Raw genomic sequence first — 22022 nt, forward strand, 5'->3', positions numbered from 1 at the left:
AAGTACCCAGAAAAGACATTGCATGACGTAACAGTAAAATATGAGTATAAGGTATATGTATCATAGGAACAAAGAACATCTCCATCTCATCTCCATCTCATCTTCATCTCATCTCCATCTCATCTCCATCTCATCTCCATTTTTTAAGTACCCAGAAAAGACATTGCACAAAATGAGTAATAAAATATGAGTATAAGGTAAGTGTATCATAAGGAACAAAGAACATCTCCATCTCATCATCTCATCTCCATCTCATTTCCATCTCATCCATCTCATCTCCATCTCATCTCCATCTCATCTCTATTTTTTAAGTACCCAGAAAAGACATTGCATGATGTAACAGTAAAATATGAGTATAAGGTATATGTATCATAAGGAACAAAGAACATCTCCATCTCATCTCCATTTCATCTCCATCTCATCCATCTCATCTCCATCTCATCTCCATCTCATCTCCATCTCATCCCGTCTCATCTCCATTTTTTAAGTACCCAGAAAAGACATTGCATGATGTAACAGTAAAATATGAGTATAAAGTATATGTATCACAAGGAACAAAGAACATCTCCATCTCATCTCCATGTGAGATGATGTCCCTCAGCGATGGAGCCATCTTTGTGGTCCTGGAGGAAGAAAATGACAGCATATTACCCACAAAAGTTAATCCAAGTTACATCGTCACACGAGTCCAAAAACATTTGGACATGCAAACAGTGCTTGTAAGTTAACTCACTGTGTGCCAGCTGCTGTTTCTCACACAGACTCAGACTCAGACTCAGACTCAGACTCAGACTGAGTAAGCCTCAGATGCCGCATGGCCACTGTGACCCAGGATTCAGTCGGCCTGTTGACCCAGTAAAAACCGTGAGCTGTTGAACAAACACAAACGCACTGTTAGCTGGTTGCTCATGCTAACCAAACACCTCACTCATGGTGAAGAAAGTGCATCCGGAAGGTTCCTTATCACTCGTATGAGATCTTTGAGGTGAGACTTAGAAACTTGATGTTTCTCTCTTACTTCCTCTTAATGAGTCAGCAAGATAAGTGTGTACACGTGATGTCACCTGAAAATAAGGGGACATTCTGGTAGTTTTGCTGTCGAAGTGGATTAAAATAAAATAAAATTACATGATGGGAAAACTACAGGACACTATTAAAATAGAAAAATGAAGACAAAATAAGACTGTTTTCTGGTCAGAAATGGTCAGTTTGACAGGTCGAGTGAGGCTGCGCTGAGGAATAGAAGACAAGAAAAAGACAGAAGATATGTAACTCACTGTGTCTGTAACGCTTGACAATCCCAAAGATGATGGCCGACAGAAGGACAGCCCCAGCAACGACCCCCACCGTGACAACAGCGACCTTGACGCTCAAGTTTTCTGTTGAGAGCGAAAAGCATAACTCGGTTGACAAAACATGGCAAGGCAAGGAAATCTTCATAACTACTTTGCATGTAAACATCAATCATTGTCATCATGACATAGAATATAACAAAGTTAAGTGTAAGATGATTATTTTGACTTTTAGCGCTCATCCAATCCCCAGTTAGAACTCAGCATAAAAGCATTCTTGGCCTTACAGACAATCAGACAATATACAATTATTTTGAAAACTGCACGTTTCTCTTACTCCTGTGTTAAAAAATGTTCCACTAACAAGGAGACTGAAGAGGATGGAGGATTATACAAAACAAATATTTTAGAATTACTCCGACTCACATTAAGGGTGAAACATTCAAAAGGACTATTCCATTCTATCTCTGTATTAGAACTTCTCTTTACTAAATTTCATGATTCCATTTACTGGTATTTCTAAAGCAGAAATTAGGGATGATGTTCGAAACCGGTTCTCCCGGTTGTTTGATAAGAAAAGAACCGATTCCATGGACTCCAATCCCTTTTTGAGAACTGGTTCCCGTTATCGAGGCCACTATAGTAAAGAAAAACAGTTGGTTCTTTATTCCAATCCCTGGAAACGAATCCCGTCTCACAGGAAATGCCCTGTGGCACATCCCAGAAAATGACGTAGCTCAGTCATTAGGCGGCAGATACAGAAGCCGCAACAAGGTTTATTATATATGTATACTTTTTTGTATTCTATTTTAGTTACTTTGAATTTACAACCCCCTGGCGTTGTTTTGTACTGTCTTTGTAGTGTTCTGTACTGTTTTTGTTTCTCGTCTGTTTGTAATTGAAATTTATAAATAAAGGTTTAAAAAAAAAAAAAAAAGAAGAAGCAGCCGGAAAAAACGCCTCAAGGCATGGCTTCATTTAAAAAAAAAATACGACGAGGAAACCGCTATCTGTAATTATTGCCAGGCTTCGCTCTCATGTAAGGGGGGAAGCACAACAAGCATGACGAAACATGTTCAGGCTGTACATAACCTGAAGGTTCGAGAAAGGTGTTGTGGAGAAGCAGCGACAGAGATGACGAAGCAAGCCCCTCTTCCTCTACTTCAAGCTGCAGCGCCAATTCCAGTGAGAGTGCTGGTGAGTAACTAACGTTAACTGTTGCCAGTTAATTTCCATATCTGCTCACTCGTAGCCTTTAGGCTAAAATAACGTTACCTCATATGTCAACCAGGACTGCAGTAATGTTAGCTAGAGTAACGTTACCTAAGCATAGTCAGTGGCTAACGGTAACGTTAACGTTAGCCTTTTTGTATGTCTGATAACGTTAACGTTATCTTGTAGCCTACACCACTCCAGAGTTTGCAGGTCTGTCTAAAAAACTAGTGCTTTCTTTCTTTCTTTAGTTTATTTCGTGCATGAACACACTTACAGCATAACACATCTCAGTTTCATATCATTTCACTTTACATCATGTCTGAAAAGGAGTACGAAGAAGTAAAGCTTATTTAATCCTACCCTTTCCCACTTCAGAGCGTTTACAAATATATACATCATTTACTGACCTTTTAATTATAAAATAACATCTATGAATTAGTATATACAACAGTTTTGTAATATGTAAATTAATTAATTCAGTCATTATCAATATACTGAGAAGACTATCATATTTTCAATAAGGTTGAAAGTATTTCTCATAATTCTTCTTTGTACTTTGCAAGCACTATTAATTTGAACAACCTCTATATCAGTACAATGTTTAACTTCATTACTTAATCCATTCCATCATTTAATTCCACATACTAATGCTGAAGACTTAATAACAGGCACCCTAGTCTTCACATTCAGCTAATTTCCCCCCTAATTCTATGCTGTGTCTGTCCCTCATTTTCCCTCCAGAACAAGAACGTGCAGTCATTCCTAGAGGAGGCCACACTGATGGACCCCAGAAGGATCTTCCAATAGCAGCAGAAGTGCACTTTTTGGAGAGCTGTATTATTTTCAGTTTTGTGCCCAAGGGACTGATTTTATTTAACACTATAGTATTATTTATACACCTATAGTGATCACAGAGACAGGTTGTTTTTGTGTTACTGTATATATTTGTTTTTCTGAAAAATTCCACTTAATATACTTTGGGTAATAACAGAGAATATATTTACTTTTTATTTTTTTTAGGGGGGTAACAACAGTCAATATTTATTTATTTATTTATTTAATTAAAGTGTTTTCTTATAAAATAAAAGTGAGCTTTTAAACCAAATATTGTGTGTGTTTTTCCCATATACAACAACCTATCTGGATTCGATAGGAGAATCGATAAGGAATCGGTTCGATAAGAGGATTCGAAAATGGGCTCGAACTCGATAATTTTTTTTATCAAACATCATCCCTAGCAGAAATATTAAAATATATCCAATATTTTTACTGCTATGTTTTAGTGCAGCAAAGTTTCTGTTAAACAAATATATAGTCATATATAAATCAAGTTAATATATGAATTAAGAATTAGATCTTATTTGAACTGATGCTCCTCATGTTTAAATAACCACTCAGAATATATTTAGGCCTGGACTTAATGTCTCATATTTACAGTCTAAAATTGTCCCTTTGTCAGTATACCTTCCAGATAATTTGTGGTCTTGATGTGACCAGGAGTTCGCGGGGTGGGGTCCAGGTTGTTGAGACTGGGTCGGGCGGTTGCTTCAATGGTTGTGTTCGGCCAGGTAGTAGTTTGGTTGCCAATGGAAGTACCGTTGGTTGTTGGTCTGATAGTGATGGTGGTCGGCCGTGAGGTTGCTTGGCTGTTATTACCAGAGATGGTTGTATTGAGGTCTGGATAGAAAGTAGAATGAACAAGCACAAAGTTAAAAGTGATTCACACAAATAAATTGATAAATGGGTTTGTTGGTGGACAGAATGGACATAATTTCTAGGCGCAGTCAAGGCGTTGAGAGTATCTGGTTTGGTGGCTGCAGGATTAGGTCTCTGCTTTTTGCAGATGATGTGGTCCTGATGACTTCATCTGGCCAAGATCTTCAGCTCTCACTGGATCGGTTCGCAGCCGAGTGTGAAGCAACTGGGATGAGAATCAGCACCTCCAAGTCCGAGTCCATGGTTCTCTCCCAGAAAAGGGTGGAGTGCCATCTCCGATTTGGAGAGGAGATCTTGCCCCAAGTGGAGGAGTTCAAGTACCTCGGAGTCTTGTTCACGAGTGAGGGAAGAGTGGATCGTGAGATCGACAGGCGGATCGGTGCGGCGTCTTCAGTAATGCGGACGCTGTATCGATCCGTTGTGGTGAAGAAGGAGCTGAGCCGGAAGGCAAAGCTCTCGATTTACCGGTCAATCTACGTTCCCATCCTCACCTATGGTCATGAGGTTTGGGTCATGACCAAAAGGACAAGATCACGGATACAAGCGGCTGAAATGAGTTTCCTCCGCTGGGTGGCGGGGCTCTCCCTTAGAGATAGGGTGAGAAGCTCTGTCATCCGGGAGGAGCTCAAAGTAAAGCCACTGCTCCTCCACATCGAGAGGAGCCAGATGAGGTGGTTCGGGCATCTGGTCAGGATGCCACCCGAACGCCTCCCTAGGGAGGTGTTTCGGGCACGTCCGACCGGTAGGAGGCCACGGGGAAAACCCAGGACACGTTGGGAAGACTATCTCTATCGGCTGGCCTGGGAATGCCTCGGGATCCCCCGGGAGGAGCTGGACGAAGTGGCTGGGGAGAGGGAAGTCTGGGCTTCCCTGCTTAGGATGAATAAATTATACATACAAACAAGCAAGTAAACAACAAGTAATGGCCAATGCATTTACATATTATTTAAATAAAGTCCAACCAACGCTTTAGGTTGAATTAAGAAAAAAAAAATTTTTACATTCAAGAAATTGTCTAAAGTACAGTAACCAACATTTCAACTGTAGATTTACCTGTTGACGTTTGCTTTTGTTTTTCAACATGACATAATACAACATTAATATCATCAACCATTGTCATCATGACATAGAATATAACAAAGTTAAGTGTAAGATGATTATTTTGACTTTCTAGCGCTCATCCAATCTCCAGTTAGAACTCAGCATAAAAGCATTCTTGGCCTTACAGACAGTCAGACAATATACAATTATTTTGAAAACTACACATTTCTCTTACTCCTGTGTTAAAAAAAAATCCACAAACAAGGAGACTGAAGAGGATGGAGGATTATACAAAACAAATATTTTAGAATTACGCCAACTCACATTAAGGGTGAAACATTCAAAAGGAGTATTCCATTCTATCTCTGTATTAGAACTTCTCTTTACTAAATTTCATGACTCCATTTACTGGTATTTTTAAAGCAGAAATATTAAAATATATCCAATATTTTTACTGCTATGTTTTAGCGCAGCAAAGTTTCTGTTAAACAAATATATAGTCATATATAAATCAAGTTATTATTTGAATTAAGAATTAGATCTTATTTGAACTGATGCTCCTCATGTTTAAATAACCCCTCAGAATATATTTTGGCCTGGACTTAATGTCTCATATTTACAGTCTAAAATTGTCCCTTTGTCTGTTTACCTTCCAGATGATCTGTGGACTTACTGTGACCAGGAGTTGGCGGGGTGGCATCCGAGTTGTTGAGACTGGGTCGGGCGGTTGCTTCAATGGTTGTGTTTGGCCAGAAAGTAGTTTGGTTGTCATTGGAAGTACCGTTGGTTGTTGGTCTGATAGTGATGGTGGTCGGCCATGATGTCGCTTGGCTGTTATTACCAGAGATGGTTGTATTGAGGTCTGGATAGAAAGTAGAATGAACAAGCACAAAGTTAAAAGTGCTTCACACAAATAAATTGATAAATGGGTTTGTTGGTCCGTGTGAGGGTTGACAACTGGACCTACATTATGTTGTACATCACCACATAGCAGCTGTAACAGTAACGTGCTAATTACATAGCATGGATCAATATAAGGGACAATTAGGCTTCTGATGAGAAACATCTACATTAGGGGTGTGACGATTAGTTTTAATAACAATTTGATAAAAATCATAATTTGTGGTCAGTGATACAATTCAAGGACGATATATATTTTTTAGAACGATACGATACAAAACGATTCAAGTAAGTAGAAATCGATGCAGTAACTTTTTAGCAAAAAAGAAGTCAGTGTGACTGTCAAATAAATACTGGATACTGGACACTGCAGGTGAAATTTCCAATATTCCCGTTCGTTCTTGTAAGGAAATCATGTATGAATGAATTATACATACAAACAAGCAAGTAAACAACAAGTAATGGCCAATACATTTACATATTATTTAAATAAAGTCCAACCAACGCTTTAGGTTGAATTAAGAAAAAACTATTATTATTTTTTACATTCAAGAAATTGTCTAAAGTACAGTAACCAAAATTTCAACTGTAGATTTACCTGTTGACGTTTGCCTTTGTTTTTCAAGATGACATAATACAACATTAATATCATCAACCATTGTCATCATGACATAGAATATAACAAAGTTAAGTGTAAGATGATTACTTTGACTTTCTAGCGCTCATCCAATCCCCAGTTAGAACTCAGCATAAAAGCATTCTTGGCCTTACAGACAGTCAGACAATATACAATTATTTTAAAAACTACACATTTCTCTTACTCCTATGTTAAAAAAAAATCCACAAACTAGGAGACTGAAGAGGATGGAGGATTATACAAAACAAATATTTTAGAATTACGCCGACTCACATTAAGGGTGAAACATTCAAAAGGAGTATTCCATTCTATCTCTGTATTAGAACTTCTCTTTACTAAATTTCATGACCCCATTTACTGGTATTTTTAAAGCAGAAATATTCAAATATATCCAATATTTTTACTGCTATGTTTTAGCGCAGCAAAGTTTCTGTTAAACAAATATATAGTCATATATAAATCAAGTTAATATATGAAATATGAATTAGATCTTATTTGAACTGATGCTCCTCATGTTTAAATAACCACTCAGAATATATTTAGGTCTGGACTTAATGTCTCATATTTACAGTCTAAAATTGTCCCTTTGTCTGTTTACCTTCCAGATGATCTGTGGACTTACTGTGACCAGGAGTTGGCGGGGTGGGGTCCAGGTTGTTGAGACTGGGTCGGGTGGTTGCTTCAATGGTTGTGTTCGGCCAGGTAGTAGTTTGGTTGCCATTGGAAGTACCGTTGGTTGTTGGTCTGATAGTGATGGTGGTAGGCCGTGACGTCGCTTGGCTGTTATCACCAGAGATGGTTGTATTGAGGTCTGGACAGAAAGTAGAATGAACAAGCACAAAGTTAAAAGTGCTTCACACAAATAAATTGATAAATGGGTTTGTTGGTTCGTGTGGGGGTTGACAACTGGACCTAGGTTCTGTTGTAGATCACCACATGGCAGCTGAAACAGTAACGTGCTAATTACATAGCATGGATCAATATAAGGGACAATTAGACTTCTGGTGAGAAACATCTACATTAGGGGTGTGACGATTAGTTTTAATAACAATTTGATAAAAATCATAATTTGTGGTCAGCGATACGATTCAAGGACGATATATTTTTTTTCGAACTATACGATACAAAACGATTCAAGTAAGTAGAAAACGATGCAGTAACTTTTTTAGCAAAAAAGAAGTCAAGCAGTGTGACTGTCAAGTAAATACTGGATACTGGACACTGCAGGTGAAGTTTCCAATATTCCCGTCCGTTCTTGAAAGGAAATCATGCATGAATAAATTATACATACAAACAAGCAAGTAAACTGGAGAAACTGCTGCTTCACATCATCCTTCCAGTTGTCACCCCACACCTGGACCCCCTCCAATTTGCCTACAGGGCCAGGAGGGGCACAGAGGATGCTGTGGCCTGCCTGCTGCATCTCCTCCTCCAGCATCTGGACTCCCCAAGCAACTTTGCCAGGATCCTCTTCGTGGACTTCAGCTCCGCCTTCAACTCCCTACAGAAGCATCTACTGATCCGGAAACTACACCAGCTCAACATCCCCCCTCAGCTGATCCACCTCACCCACAACTTCCTCACCGACCGATTGCAAGCAGTAAGGGTGGGCTCAAGCACATCCCCGATGCTTACCATCAACACCGGGGTCCCACAGGGATGTGTGTTGAGCCCTTTCCTGTACACACTCTACACCAATGACTGCCGTAGCATCTCACCCACCACTACATACTAAAAATACTCAGATGACACAGCCATTCTCGCACTCCTCTCCAACAGTCAATACATCCTGGACTATCATAACACAGTCAAACATTTCACAGAGTCATGCACAGCCAGTTATCTGAAAATCAATGTCAATAAAACAAAAGAAATATGGTTCAACCCCCCCTCACCTCAGAACCCCATCATCATAAACACACAAACAGTTAAAACAGTTGACACTTTCAAATACCTGGGCGTAACCTTGGACAATAAACTCATCTTTGATCAGCACACCACGGACATTCAAAAAAGAAGTCAACAAAGACTGTCAGCCATCCGAAAACTTAAAGGACTATACGTTGCACCTCATCTCCTGTTATTACTTTACCAAAGCATTGTTCAACCCATCCTTCTGTACTGTTCCACATGTTTTTTCACCATACTTTCTGTAACCAACCGGACCAAACTCACACGCATTACAAACATAGCAGCTAAAATCATCGGCCTACCCACACCCAACATTTCAGACTTAAACCACAGGTCCATCACCCGACTGGCAAAAACAATAGTCCAGGATATCACTCACCCACTACACCAATACATAATCCCACTACCATCAGGGCGCAGGTACAGAACTATCAAATTCCGGAGGGCCCGCCTCAGGAAAAGCCTTATCCCTGCAGCTATAGCCGCCCTTAACAGCAGGCCCGGCCGACCCGTCTGAGAAGCCTGTAAATGTGTTAGTCTTGTATGATGTCTTTTTGTTATTTTGTGTGTGTGTGATGTGTAATGTCTAGTGTTTAAATGTACGGCAGTGACAATGAATTTCCCCAAGGGGACCAATAAATCTAAATCTAAAAAAATCTAAAAATCTAATCTAAACAACAAGTAATGGCCAACGCATTTACATATTATTTAAATAAAGTCCAACCAACGCTTTAGGTTGAATTAAGAAAAAACTATTATTTTTTTTTACATTCAAGAAATTGTCTAAAGTACAGTAACCAAAATTTCAACTGTAGATTTACCTGTTGACATTTGCTTTTGTTTTTCAACATGACATAATACAACATTAATATCATCAACCATTGTCATCATGACATAGAATACAACAAAGTTAAGTGTAAGATGATTACTTTGACTTTCTAGCGCTCATCCAATCCCCAGTTAGAACTCAGCATAAAAGCATTCTTGGCCTTACAGACAATCAGACAATATACAATTATTTTGAAAACTACACATTTCTCTTACTCCTGTGTTAAAAAAAATTCCACAAACAAGGAGACTGAAGAGGATGGAGGATTATACAAAACAAATATTTTAGAATTACGCCGACTCACATTAAGGGTGAAACATTCAAAAGGAGTATTCCATTCTATCTCTGTATTAGAACTTCTCTTTACTAAATTTCATGACTCCATTTACTGGTATTTTTAAAGCAGAAATATTAAAATATATCCAATATTTTTACTGCTATGTTTTAGCGCAGCAAAGTTTCCGTTAAACAAAGCTATAGTCATATATAAATCAAGTTAATATTTGAATTAAGAATTAGATCTTATTTGAACTGATGCTCCTCATGTTAAAATAACCACTCAGAATATATTTAGGCCTGGACTTAATGTCTCATATTTACAGTCTAAAATTGTCCCTTTGTCTGTTTACCTTCCAGATGATCTGTGGACTTACGGTGACCAGGAGTTGGCGGGGTGGCATCCGAGTTGTTGAGACTGGGTCGGGTGGTTGCTTCAATGGTTGTGTTCGGCCAGGTAGTAGTTTGGTTGCCATTGGAAGTACCGTTGGTTGTTGGTCTGATAGTGATGGTGGTCGGCCATGATGTCGCTTGGCTGTTATCACCAGAGATGGTTGTATTGAGGTCTGGATAGAAAGTAGAATGAACAAGCACAAAGTTAAAAGTGCTTAACACAAATACATTGATAAATGGGTTTGTAGGTCTGTGTGAGGGTTGATAACTGGACCTAGATTCTGTTTGTACATCACCACATAGCAGCTGAAACAGTAACGTGCTAATTACATAGCATGGATCAATATAAGGGACAATTAGGCTTCTGATGAGAAACATCTACATTAGGGGTGTGACGATTAGTTTTAATAACAATTTGATAAAAATCATAATTTGTGGTCAGTGATACAATTCAAGGACGATATATATTTTTTAGAACGATACGATACAAAACGATTCAAGTAAGTAGAAATCGATGCAGTAACTTTTTAGCAAAAAAGAAGTCAGTGTGACTGTCAAATAAATACTGGATACTGGACACTGCAGGTGAAATTTCCAATATTCCCGTTCGTTCTTGTAAGGAAATCATGTATGAATGAATTATACATACAAACAAGCAAGTAAACAACAAGTAATGGCCAATACATTTACATATTATTTAAATAAAGTCCAACCAACGCTTTAGGTTGAATTAAGAAAAAACTATTATTATTTTTTACATTCAAGAAATTGTCTAAAGTACAGTAACCAAAATTTCAACTGTAGATTTACATGTTGACGTTTGCCTTTGTTTTTCAAGATGACATAATACAACATTAATATCATCAACCATTGTCATCATGACATAGAATATAACAAAGTTAAGTGTAAGATGATTACTTTGACTTTCTAGCGCTCATCCAATCCCCAGTTAGAACTCAGCATAAAAGCATTCTTGGCCTTACAGACAGTCAGACAATATACAATTATTTTAAAAACTACACATTTCTCTTACTCCTATGTTAAAAAAAAATCCACAAACTAGGAGACTGAAGAGGATGGAGGATTATACAAAACAAATATTTTAGAATTACGCCGACTCACATTAAGGGTGAAACATTCAAAAGGAGTATTCCATTCTATCTCTGTATTAGAACTTCTCTTTACTAAATTTCATGACCCCATTTACTGGTATTTTTAAAGCAGAAATATTCAAATATATCCAATATTTTTACTGCTATGTTTTAGCGCAGCAAAGTTTCTGTTAAACAAATATATAGTCATATATAAATCAAGTTAATATATGAAATATGAATTAGATCTTATTTGAACTGATGCTCCTCATGTTTAAATAACCACTCAGAATATATTTAGGTCTGGACTTAATGTCTCATATTTACAGTCTAAAATTGTCCCTTTGTCTGTTTACCTTCCAGATGATCTGTGGACTTACTGTGACCAGGAGTTGGCGGGGTGGGGTCCAGGTTGTTGAGACTGGGTCGGGTGGTTGCTTCAATGGTTGTGTTCGGCCAGGTAGTAGTTTGGTTGCCATTGGAAGTACCGTTGGTTGTTGGTCTGATAGTGATGGTGGTCGGCCATGATGTCGCTTGGCTGTTATCACCAGAGATGGTTGTATTGAGGTCTGGATAGAAAGTAGAATGAACAAGCACAAAGTTAAAAGTGCTTCACACAAATAAATTGATAAATGGGTTTGTTGGTTTGTGTGGGGGTTGACAACTGGACCTAGGTTCTGTTGTAGATCACCACATGGCAGCTGAAACAGTAACGTGCTAATTACATAGCATGGATCAATATAAGGGACAATTAGACTTCTGGTGAGAAACATCTACATTAGGGGTGTGACGATTAGTTTTAATAACAATTTGATAAAAATCATAATTTGTGGTCAGCGATACGATTCAAGGACGATATATTTTTTTTCGAACTATACGATACAAAACGATTCAAGTAAGTAGAAAACGATGCAGTAACTTTTTTAGCAAAAAAGAAGTCAAGCAGTGTGACTGTCAAGTAAATACTGGATACTGGACACTGCAGGTGAAGTTTCCAATATTCCCGTCCGTTCTTGAAAGGAAATCATGCATGAATAAATTATACATACAAACAAGCAAGTAAACTGGAGAAACTGCTGCTTCACATCATCCTTCCAGTTGTCACCCCACACCTGGACCCCCTCCAATTTGCCTACAGGGCCAGGAGGGGCACAGAGGATGCTGTGGCCTGCCTGCTGCATCTCCTCCTCCAGCATCTGGACTCCCCAAGCAACTTTGCCAGGATCCTCTTCGTGGACTTCAGCTCCGCCTTCAACTCCCTACAGAAGCATCTACTGATCCGGAAACTACACCAGCTCAACATCCCCCCTCAGCTGATCCACCTCACCCACAACTTCCTCACCGACCGATTGCAAGCAGTAAGGGTGGGCTCAAGCACATCCCCGATGCTTACCATCAACACCGGGGTCCCACAGGGATGTGTGTTGAGCCCTTTCCTGTACACACTCTACACCAATGACTGCCGTAGCATCTCACCCACCACTACATACTAAAAATACTCAGATGACACAGCCATTCTCGCACTCCTCTCCAACAGTCAATCCATCCTGGACTATCATAACACAGTCAAACATTTCACAGAGTCATGCACAGCCAGTTATCTGAAAATCAATGTCAATAAAACAAAAGAAATATGGTTCAACCCCCCCTCACCTCAGAACCCCATCATCATAAACACACAAACAGTTAAAACAGTTGACACTTTCAAATACCTGGGCGTAACCTTGGACAATAAACTCATCTTTGATCAGCACACCACGGACATTCAAAAAAGAAGTCAACAAAGACTGTCAGCCATCCGAAAACTTAAAGGACTATACGTTGCACCTCATCTCCTGTTATTACTTTACCAAAGCATTGTTCAACCCATCCTTCTGTACTGTTCCACATGTTTTTTCACCATACTTTCTGTAACCAACCGGACCAAACTCACACGCATTACAAACATAGCAGCTAAAATCATCGGCCTACCCACACCCAACATTTCAGACTTAAACCACAGGTCCATCACCCGACTGGCAAAAACAATAGTCCAGGATATCACTCACCCACTACACTAATACATAATCCCACTACCATCAGGGCGCAGGTACAGAACTATCAAATTCCGGAGGGCCCGCCTCAGGAAAAGCCTTATCCCTGCAGCTATAGCCGCCCTTAACAGCAGGCCCGGCCGACCCGTCTGAGAAGCCTGTAAATGTGTTAGTCTTGTATGATGTCTTTTTGTTATTTTGTGTGTGTGTGATGTGTAATGTCTAGTGTTTAAATGTACGGCAGTGACAATGAATTTCCCCAAGGGGACCAATAAATCTAAATCTAAAAAAATCTAAAAATCTAATCTAAACAACAAGTAATGGCCAACGCATTTACATATTATTTAAATAAAGTCCAACCAACGCTTTAGGTTGAATTAAGAAAAAACTATTATTTTTTTTTACATTCAAGAAATTGTCTAAAGTACAGTAACCAAAATTTCAACTGTAGATTTACCTGTTGACATTTGCTTTTGTTTTTCAACATGACATAATACAACATTAATATCATCAACCATTGTCATCATGACATAGAATACAACAAAGTTAAGTGTAAGATGATTACTTTGACTTTCTAGCGCTCATCCAATCCCCAGTTAGAACTCAGCATAAAAGCATTCTTGGCCTTACAGACAATCAGACAATATACAATTATTTTGAAAACTACACATTTCTCTTACTCCTGTGTTAAAAAAAATTCCACAAACAAGGAGACTGAAGAGGATGGAGGATTATACAAAACAAATATTTTAGAATTACGCCGACTCACATTAAGGGTGAAACATTCAAAAGGAGTATTCCATTCTATCTCTGTATTAGAACTTCTCTTTACTAAATTTCATGACTCCATTTACTGGTATTTTTAAAGCAGAAATATTAAAATATATCCAATATTTTTACTGCTATGTTTTAGCGCAGCAAAGTTTCCGTTAAACAAAGCTATAGTCATATATAAATCAAGTTAATATTTGAATTAAGAATTAGATCTTATTTGAACTGATGCTCCTCATGTTAAAATAACCACTCAGAATATATTTAGGCCTGGACTTAATGTCTCATATTTACAGTCTAAAATTGTCCCTTTGTCTGTTTACCTTCCAGATGATCTGTGGACTTACGGTGACCAGGAGTTGGCGGGGTGGCATCCGAGTTGTTGAGACTGGGTCGGGTGGTTGCTTCAATGGTTGTGTTCGGCCAGGTAGTAGTTTGGTTGCCATTGGAAGTACCGTTGGTTGTTGGTCTGATAGTGATGGTGGTCGGCCATGATGTCGCTTGGCTGTTATCACCAGAGATGGTTGTATTGAGGTCTGGATAGAAAGTAGAATGAACAAGCACAAAGTTAAAAGTGCTTAACACAAATACATTGATAAATGGGTTTGTTGGTCTGTGTGAGGGTTGATAACTGGACCTAGATTCTGTTTGTACATCACCACATAGCAGCTGAAACAGTAACGTGCTAATTTCATAGCATGGATCTATATAAGGGACAATTAGACTTCTGATGAGAAACATCTACATTAGGGGTGTGACGATTAGTTTTAATACCAATTTGATAAATTTCATAATTTGTGGTCGGTGATACAATTCAAGGACGATATATTTTTTTTTAGAACGATACGATACAAAACGATTCAAGTAAGAAGAAATCGATGCAGTAACTTTTTAGCAAAAAAGAAGTCAAGCAGTGTGACTGTCAAATAAATACTGGATACTGGACACTGCAGGTGAAGTTTCCAATATTCCCGTTCGTTCTTGAAAGGAAATCATGCATGAATGAATTATACACACAAACAAGCAAGTAAACAACAAGTAATGGCCAATGCATTTACATATTATTTAAATAAAGTCCAACCAACACTTTAGAATGAATTAAGAAAAAAAAGAAAAAAATTTACATTCAAGAAATTGTCTAAAGTACAGTAACCAAAATTTCAACTGTAGATTTACCTGTTGACGTTTGCTTTTGTTTTTCAACATGAAATAATACACCATTAATATCAAACAAAGTGCAACCAACATCTCTTCACAGTAAATTAACCTGAGAAATTTCAGGTTAAATGAGCAGTGGTTTGATCTGCTACTACTCTCATTTTAATAAACAGGCCGAGAAAAGATCACAACAAATGCAAACTCCACAACACAACAACATGAAGCCACAACACAACAACTTTCACCTACAACATGATTGCAAAAGCTACAACAAATACAAATGCGACAACACAACAACTAAAAGCCAAAACACAATAAAAAAGACATGAAGGAATTGATGGACCACAATGGCTGAGGCAGAAAGTTGAAAACGGTGTTATGAACAAAGTTGGAAAAGTCAACAACTTTTTCAGTCATAAATAACTTTTTTTTCTTTTTCATGAACACTAACACTCTATGTTCATTCCACCGTTTTCAATCTTCCGCCTCGGCCACTTGGTCCGTCGACGAAAGTTGCTCCGTGGCTTAAAGTTGTGTTATGGTTTTATGTTATTGTGTTGTGGCGTTTGTTTTTGTTGTGGCTTTGGGCTGAAAGTTGTTGTGTTGTGGCTTTCGTCTTTATGTTTTTGTTTTGTGGCGTTTGCATTTGTTCTGACGTTTCCTGGCCACCGTACGTATCTGCCTTTTTTGTTTTGATGACTGATGGCCACAGACGGGCAGACAGACTTGAGTAACATTTAACGTCCTCATTGTCAAATTTTAAACTTCATATAAAGTCTGCCATTCTTACATCCAATGTTTTCTTTTCTTAGTATCAATAATGTCGACTGACTGCCTTTTAAAACGATGTTAGAGCAATATATATTTTCCGGAAGGTCAACATTCCGAGCACGGATCGATGGAGTTGAATCTTAGGAACATAAATTGATAGATCATTCTATGGATGAATGGTTACACCCCTAATCTACATCAATGTGCCAATCAACCACATGTGTCTTTCTCACCTTCACCGCTCGCGTTGCTCAGGATGCTTCTGCTCTCCAGCTCGGTGACGATGTCCTCCTTGACGCCAGTCAGCTGAAACACACATTCGTACTTGCCCTCCATGTCGGCCGTCACGTTCAGGTCCACAGACATCTGGAAGGTTCCGTCTTGGAGCATTTCTCCGTGGTCCACGCCCTCGTGCAGCTTCTCGCCGTCTTTCCTCCAAAACATGACTGCTTTGTTGGGGTAGAAACCTGTTGCGTTGCAGCTGACCGGAGAAGATGGTGTCTCCTGGAGTAGGGACACCTTTGGAAGCTCTGCACAGGAAGTGAGGTCATGTATGAACAGAGGACAATATGGAGAGAAGGTGTGGGAGGAGTAAATATGGACGGAAAGGGAGAAAATAGGAAGAGTATAAAGAGAGTGTAGTTTGTAATGCTAATAATGTTGCTATAGAGAACATGCTAACATGGTTCCAAAGGTGAAAGTAAAAGGTGAGGTTCTACCTGTTCTCGTTAAGATGCTCACAAACATCTTCAAGTTAGAAGGACACTCCTCAGTGTAGAACTTGAAGGTGTCTGGGGGAGCTTTGTCATCGTCCCAGATCAGTTTGATGTGATCCCCTTGTTCTTTTGCTGCGGTCCATCTCCTAATCGGCGTGTAGTCTTGGAAAAGTCCCAAGTCTTCCAAATACCAACCTGTGACCTCATCAGTCTCATCATTCCATTTACATCCAGAAACCCACATAGCAATGTGAAAACCTGAGAGAGTAACAAGACATAGTTATGTGAAACTTGATTCGTTTTACTGGCTCAAGTTCTTATGAGTCACTCACTAAAGTGTCTATTGGGGTACTTCTTTCACTAAAGTGTCTATTGGGGTACTTCTTTCACTTAAGTTACTCGTCACAAAGGCATGTGCAGAAACTTGCACATATGCAACAAGTTCCCCCCTTGGACTCGAGTCTTGATCAATTACTCGGGAGTCAGTGAAACTCGGTAAAATCTGTACATTTTAGTGTTTGCCAAGTAACCTTAAGTCAGTAAAACTTGAGCCTTCACAGAGTCAGAGAAACATGCCAAATGAGCAAGTGAATTAATTGTATTGTTGAGCTTATGATTCCGCCTGGGCAGGAAGGAGAACAAGGAGCCGTTAGAGACATGGACCAGATTTGTAGCTTTGCACAATTAATGACATGTTACCTTTTTTAATCTAGCTCGCAGTAGCAGGTATAAGTAAGGGAACGGGTGAATTGAGACGATTTAGTATCAAGTATTGAAGGAGTCATTCATAACCTGCACATTACTAACACAAAGTGTTGTAAAGCAAAGGAAAACCTCAACACCATAACACAGAGATACACACACACACACACACACACACACACAAATCATGTTTTTTCATAGGTCATTCTAGGATAGACAGAGACAAGATATATGTGCAATAATGTGTGCGTTTTACAAATAATGTGTGCGTATTACAAAGTATTAAAATAGAACATCAAACATAACTTAACAGTTGAAAGTTCAACATAAACAAACCTTCAGTTCGATTCAAAATCTTCAAATTAGCTTCAAATCTGTTTGTGTGGAACTGCTCACGAGCAACAGCCTTCTCGGTCTCTCTCTGCCAGTACTGAGGATCTTCTGCTGTGATTTTTCTCATCCAGTCCTGTACCGGTACTACTTGTCTGCTCGTGTTGCTGCTGTAGGAGTAAATGTATGCGTTACCCATACCACCGTCCTCATAATAGTCGAAGGGCTTTGAATCTCGATAGTCCGCCACTCGTGCATGCCACAGAGTGTAATTCACTAAAAGAAGAAAAAAAAACATGTTATTTATTTACATTTTATTTCATGTTCAACAGTCTTTTAAGCAGTTTAGTCTTCAGTCAAGTCCTGATGTGCACTGCTAGATCCATCCATCCATCCATCCATCCATCCATCCATCTTCTTCCGCTCATCTGAAGTAGGGCTGCAGCCTAAGCAGAGAAGCACAGACTTTCCTCTCCCCAGCTACTTTCTTCCAGCTCTTCCCGGGGGATCTCGAGGCGTTCCCAGGCCAGCTGGGAGTCATAGTCTCTCCGCCGTGGCCTGGGTCTTCTCCGTGGTGTCCTACTGGTCGGACGCGCCCTAAACACTCCCCGAGGGAGGCGTTATGGGGCCACTCTGATCAGATGCCTGAGCCACATCATCTGGCTCCTCGATGTGGAGGATCAGCAGATTTACTCTGAGTTCCTCCTGAATGACAGAGCTTCTCACCGTATCTCTAAGGGAGAGCCCCGCCTCCCGGCGAAGGAAACTCATTTCGGCTGTTTGTACAGTATTTTGTATATTGTACAGGATTGCTTATTGTTCTTATTGGATAGTAGTCTGTTTATTTCAATTACTATTTTTGTTTATCTTTATTACTACTTGTGTGATTTATTTGTATTCCATATTTGTTTCCACTACTGCACCTTAAGTTGGAGTCCTTAATCTCGTTATATGCAAATATAATGACAATAAAGTCCATTCTATTCTTGTACCCGTGATCTTGTCCTTTGGGTCATCACCCAAAGCTCATGACCATAGGTGAGGATGGGGACTTAGATCGACCGGTAAATTGAGAGCTTTGCCTTTACTTAGCTCCTTCTTCACCATGACGGACCGATACAGGGTCCACATCACTGCAGACGCTGCACCGATCCGCCTGTCGATCTCTTCCCTCGCTCGTGAACAAGCCTCGGAGGTACTTGAACTCCTCCACTTGGGGCAGGATCTTCTCCCCAACCTGGAGATGGCACTCCACCCTTTTCCGGGCGAGAACCATGGACTCGGTTAATTGTTTTCCCAGTCGTTTCACACTCAGCCGTGAACCGATTATTATTATTTTATTTTTAATTGGTCATCTGTGTTTTGTTGAGTTTGTACATGTGGAAAATATATAAAAACAATTTTTTTAAATGGGGGTTGAATATTTTTTTTTACTAATTTCATTTGTGAATAAATATGTTACATTTATGACACATTTCCATTGGAGAATGAAACAAAATTAATATACTGAATACCTATTTTTTTTAAATGAAGTTAAAATACTGTAGGTTATGTATTTGTTAATATTTTGTTTACTTGTTTCTTATATCCAAAATGAAAATGGTATAATAATATTAATAATATTAGTTATAATAATGATGATAATAATACCGGTAATACCATTGAACATGTCCGGAGGAGTAAAAATAAGCTACACTAAACTAATGCTGCCACTTCCATCCTTCCATTTTCTACCGCTTATTCCCTTTGGGGTCGCCGGGGGCGCTGGAGCCTATCTCAGCTACAATCGGGCGGAAGGCGGGGTACACCCTGGACAAGTCGCCACCTCATCGCAGGGCCAACACAGATAGACAGACAACATTCACACTCACATCCACACACTAGGGCCAATTTAGTGTTGCCAATCAACTTATCCCCAGGTGCATGTCTTTGGAGGTGGGAGGAAGCCGGAGTACCCGGAGGGAACCCACGCAGTCACGGGGAGAACATGCAAACTCCACACAGAAAGATCCCGAGCCCGGGATTGAACCCAAGACTACTCAGGACCTTCGTATTGTGAGGCAGATGCACTAACCCCTCTACAACCGTGAAGACTTGTTAAACAAAATTCAACTAAATACAAAACATAAAATTGCAAAGCTTTTGTGTTTAATTGTTTTTCAAATTAAAACAGCTTGCAGGTAATTCTTCAATAAAGAATTCTACAATAAATACAGTGATCAAATAAGGCCTGGGTCTACTGTCCTGTCACTAGGGGGCGCTGTTTGGCATGCACTGTGATCAAGTTGCAAACACCTCCTTTAACTTGCTTGGGACAATCATGCTTTCCTTAAGTCACTAATGTCCCCTCCTCCTTTGTGGATGCTTCAACTTCAAACTGCTGCCTCATCACGTCGCTGTCGTCCTTCCTGACTTGTTTCTACCCCACCACTCCCACTTTCCCTCATCCACTCCCTCCTCCTCCTCTCTGTCCTTCTCCATCACCCTGATTAGCATTCTCAGCAGCAACAAAATCAAAGGAATTTTTTCAAACAAAGTTGCTAATAACTTGTTACTACTCAGCTTAAGAATTTACCTCCCACTTTCTTATCTCCTCTTAGTGCCACCCTATCTAGCTCTGTTTTGGCGGGGAAAGGGTGTGGGGGGGGGGGGGGGGGGGGCGGGGGGGGGGGGTGAGGATGTATATCAACATTAGTAATACAATACCCAATTAAAATTGTCTGTGACACCCATAGCTAATGCAATAAGGAGCATCTTCCCATAGTCAAGCTGAAGCTTTAATATATTTTACCAAACAATTCCATCCATCCATCCATTTTCTACCGCTTGTCCCTTTTTGGGGTGGCGGGGGCGCTGGAGCCTATCTCAGCTGCATCCGGGCGGACGGCGGGGTACACCCTGGACAAGTCGCCGACTCATCACAGGGCCAACACAGATAGACAGACAACATTCACACTCACATTCACACACTAGGGACCATTTAGTGTTGTTAATCAACCTATCCCCAGGTGCATGTCTTTGGAGGTGGGAGGAAGCCGGAGTACCCGGAGGGAACCCACACAGTCACGGGGAGAACATGCAAACTCCACACAGAAAGATCCCGAGCCCGGGATTGAACTCAGGACTACTCAGGTCCTTCATATTCATTCAATGAAATTGATGTCAAAAGACAATGACTAGCAGATTTATGACAATATACATGACAACCGTTTTTAATGGCATAAAGTTAGATAAAAATAGCAAATGTTACAAAGAAGTTGACAAAGTGGTAAAGAAAAATGGCTTACCTGACACCACACTGTGCATTTGCACGGCCAGAAGAAAGAAGACAATCATATTCATGATGTCTGTTGTCCTCTGGCAGGTTGTCTGAATGACTCGCAAACCACTCGGTAGATGGAGGTCATACCTGTGAAAGCTCCTCCTCTCGCAGCCTGGTGTCTTCCCCATTCTGGTGTTGTCACCCTTATCCTGACGTCAGATATCTGCCACCCAGGACTTCAGAAGGAAAGACAATAGAAAGGTGGACATACAAAATGTGACATTAACAAAAGTAGTTTTTTTTTTTAAACAAAAAAAAATGTTCTTCCATATAACCCTGCACAGTCTCAACCTGGAGGGAAGGTTAAAAAAAATGACCCCAGGGATGAGGTGCAGGATAGGGGAAGGTTTGGAGGCCATTCAGGTCCATCACCGTGCAGGTCCAGTTCATGACCAGTCGGCACCTGGTGGCAACTGGAACCTCCAGTACCAGCTAGCAGAAGGGAAAAGCTGGGTCATAACACCTTTATAATTTTTTTAGATTAAAATGTACTGATCTGGATGATGTATCTGCTGTACAGATTTACTTTATAAAGGATAAGTGTGAGATACTTCTCTTGTTACATTATTAGTATTTACTTCATTAAATGTTTGGTGCAACAGGAGGACTTAGAAAGAAGAAGAAAAAAGACTTGTGGGGTACAATACTGAGAGGACACAACAACAAAAGGGCAGATACATTATTTACAAATATGATACCAGAATTAATTAAAAAAGCAATGTAAACAGTTATAATACAGTAAGTATATATATATATATATATATATATATATATATATATACAGTAGAGCGCAAAGGTATTCATACCCCTGGCAAATAAAGTCAATTTTATTCAACCAGCAAGTTTTTTTCTTGATTGGAACTGACTCAGGTGTCTTCCAGAAGATAATAAAACGACGTACACGAGGCATAATTGTGG

The 22022-nt window shown here is 39.6% G+C and overlaps 1 protein-coding gene across 1 annotated transcript; it reads right to left on the bottom strand.

The window, feature by feature from the left end:
• Positions 1 to 732: 732 nt before the first annotated feature.
• Positions 733 to 21247, bottom strand: LOC133570160 (uncharacterized). The gene is made up of 9 exons (XM_061922872.1): positions 21070 to 21247; positions 17789 to 18058; positions 16754 to 17008; positions 16268 to 16564; positions 5914 to 6126; positions 4104 to 4184; positions 3972 to 4052; positions 1278 to 1379; positions 733 to 869 (listed from the first exon to the last, which is right to left on the bottom strand). Exons 1-9 carry the CDS (start codon positions 21230 to 21232, stop codon positions 754 to 756), a joined length of 1578 nt encoding a protein of 525 aa, XP_061778856.1. The 5' UTR covers positions 21233 to 21247; the 3' UTR covers positions 733 to 753.
• Positions 21248 to 22022: the final 775 nt, after the last annotated feature.

Source organism: Nerophis lumbriciformis, linkage group LG27 (genome assembly GCF_033978685.3).
Source record: "Nerophis lumbriciformis linkage group LG27, RoL_Nlum_v2.1, whole genome shotgun sequence".
NCBI classification, from domain to species: Eukaryota; Metazoa; Chordata; class Actinopteri; order Syngnathiformes; family Syngnathidae; genus Nerophis; species Nerophis lumbriciformis.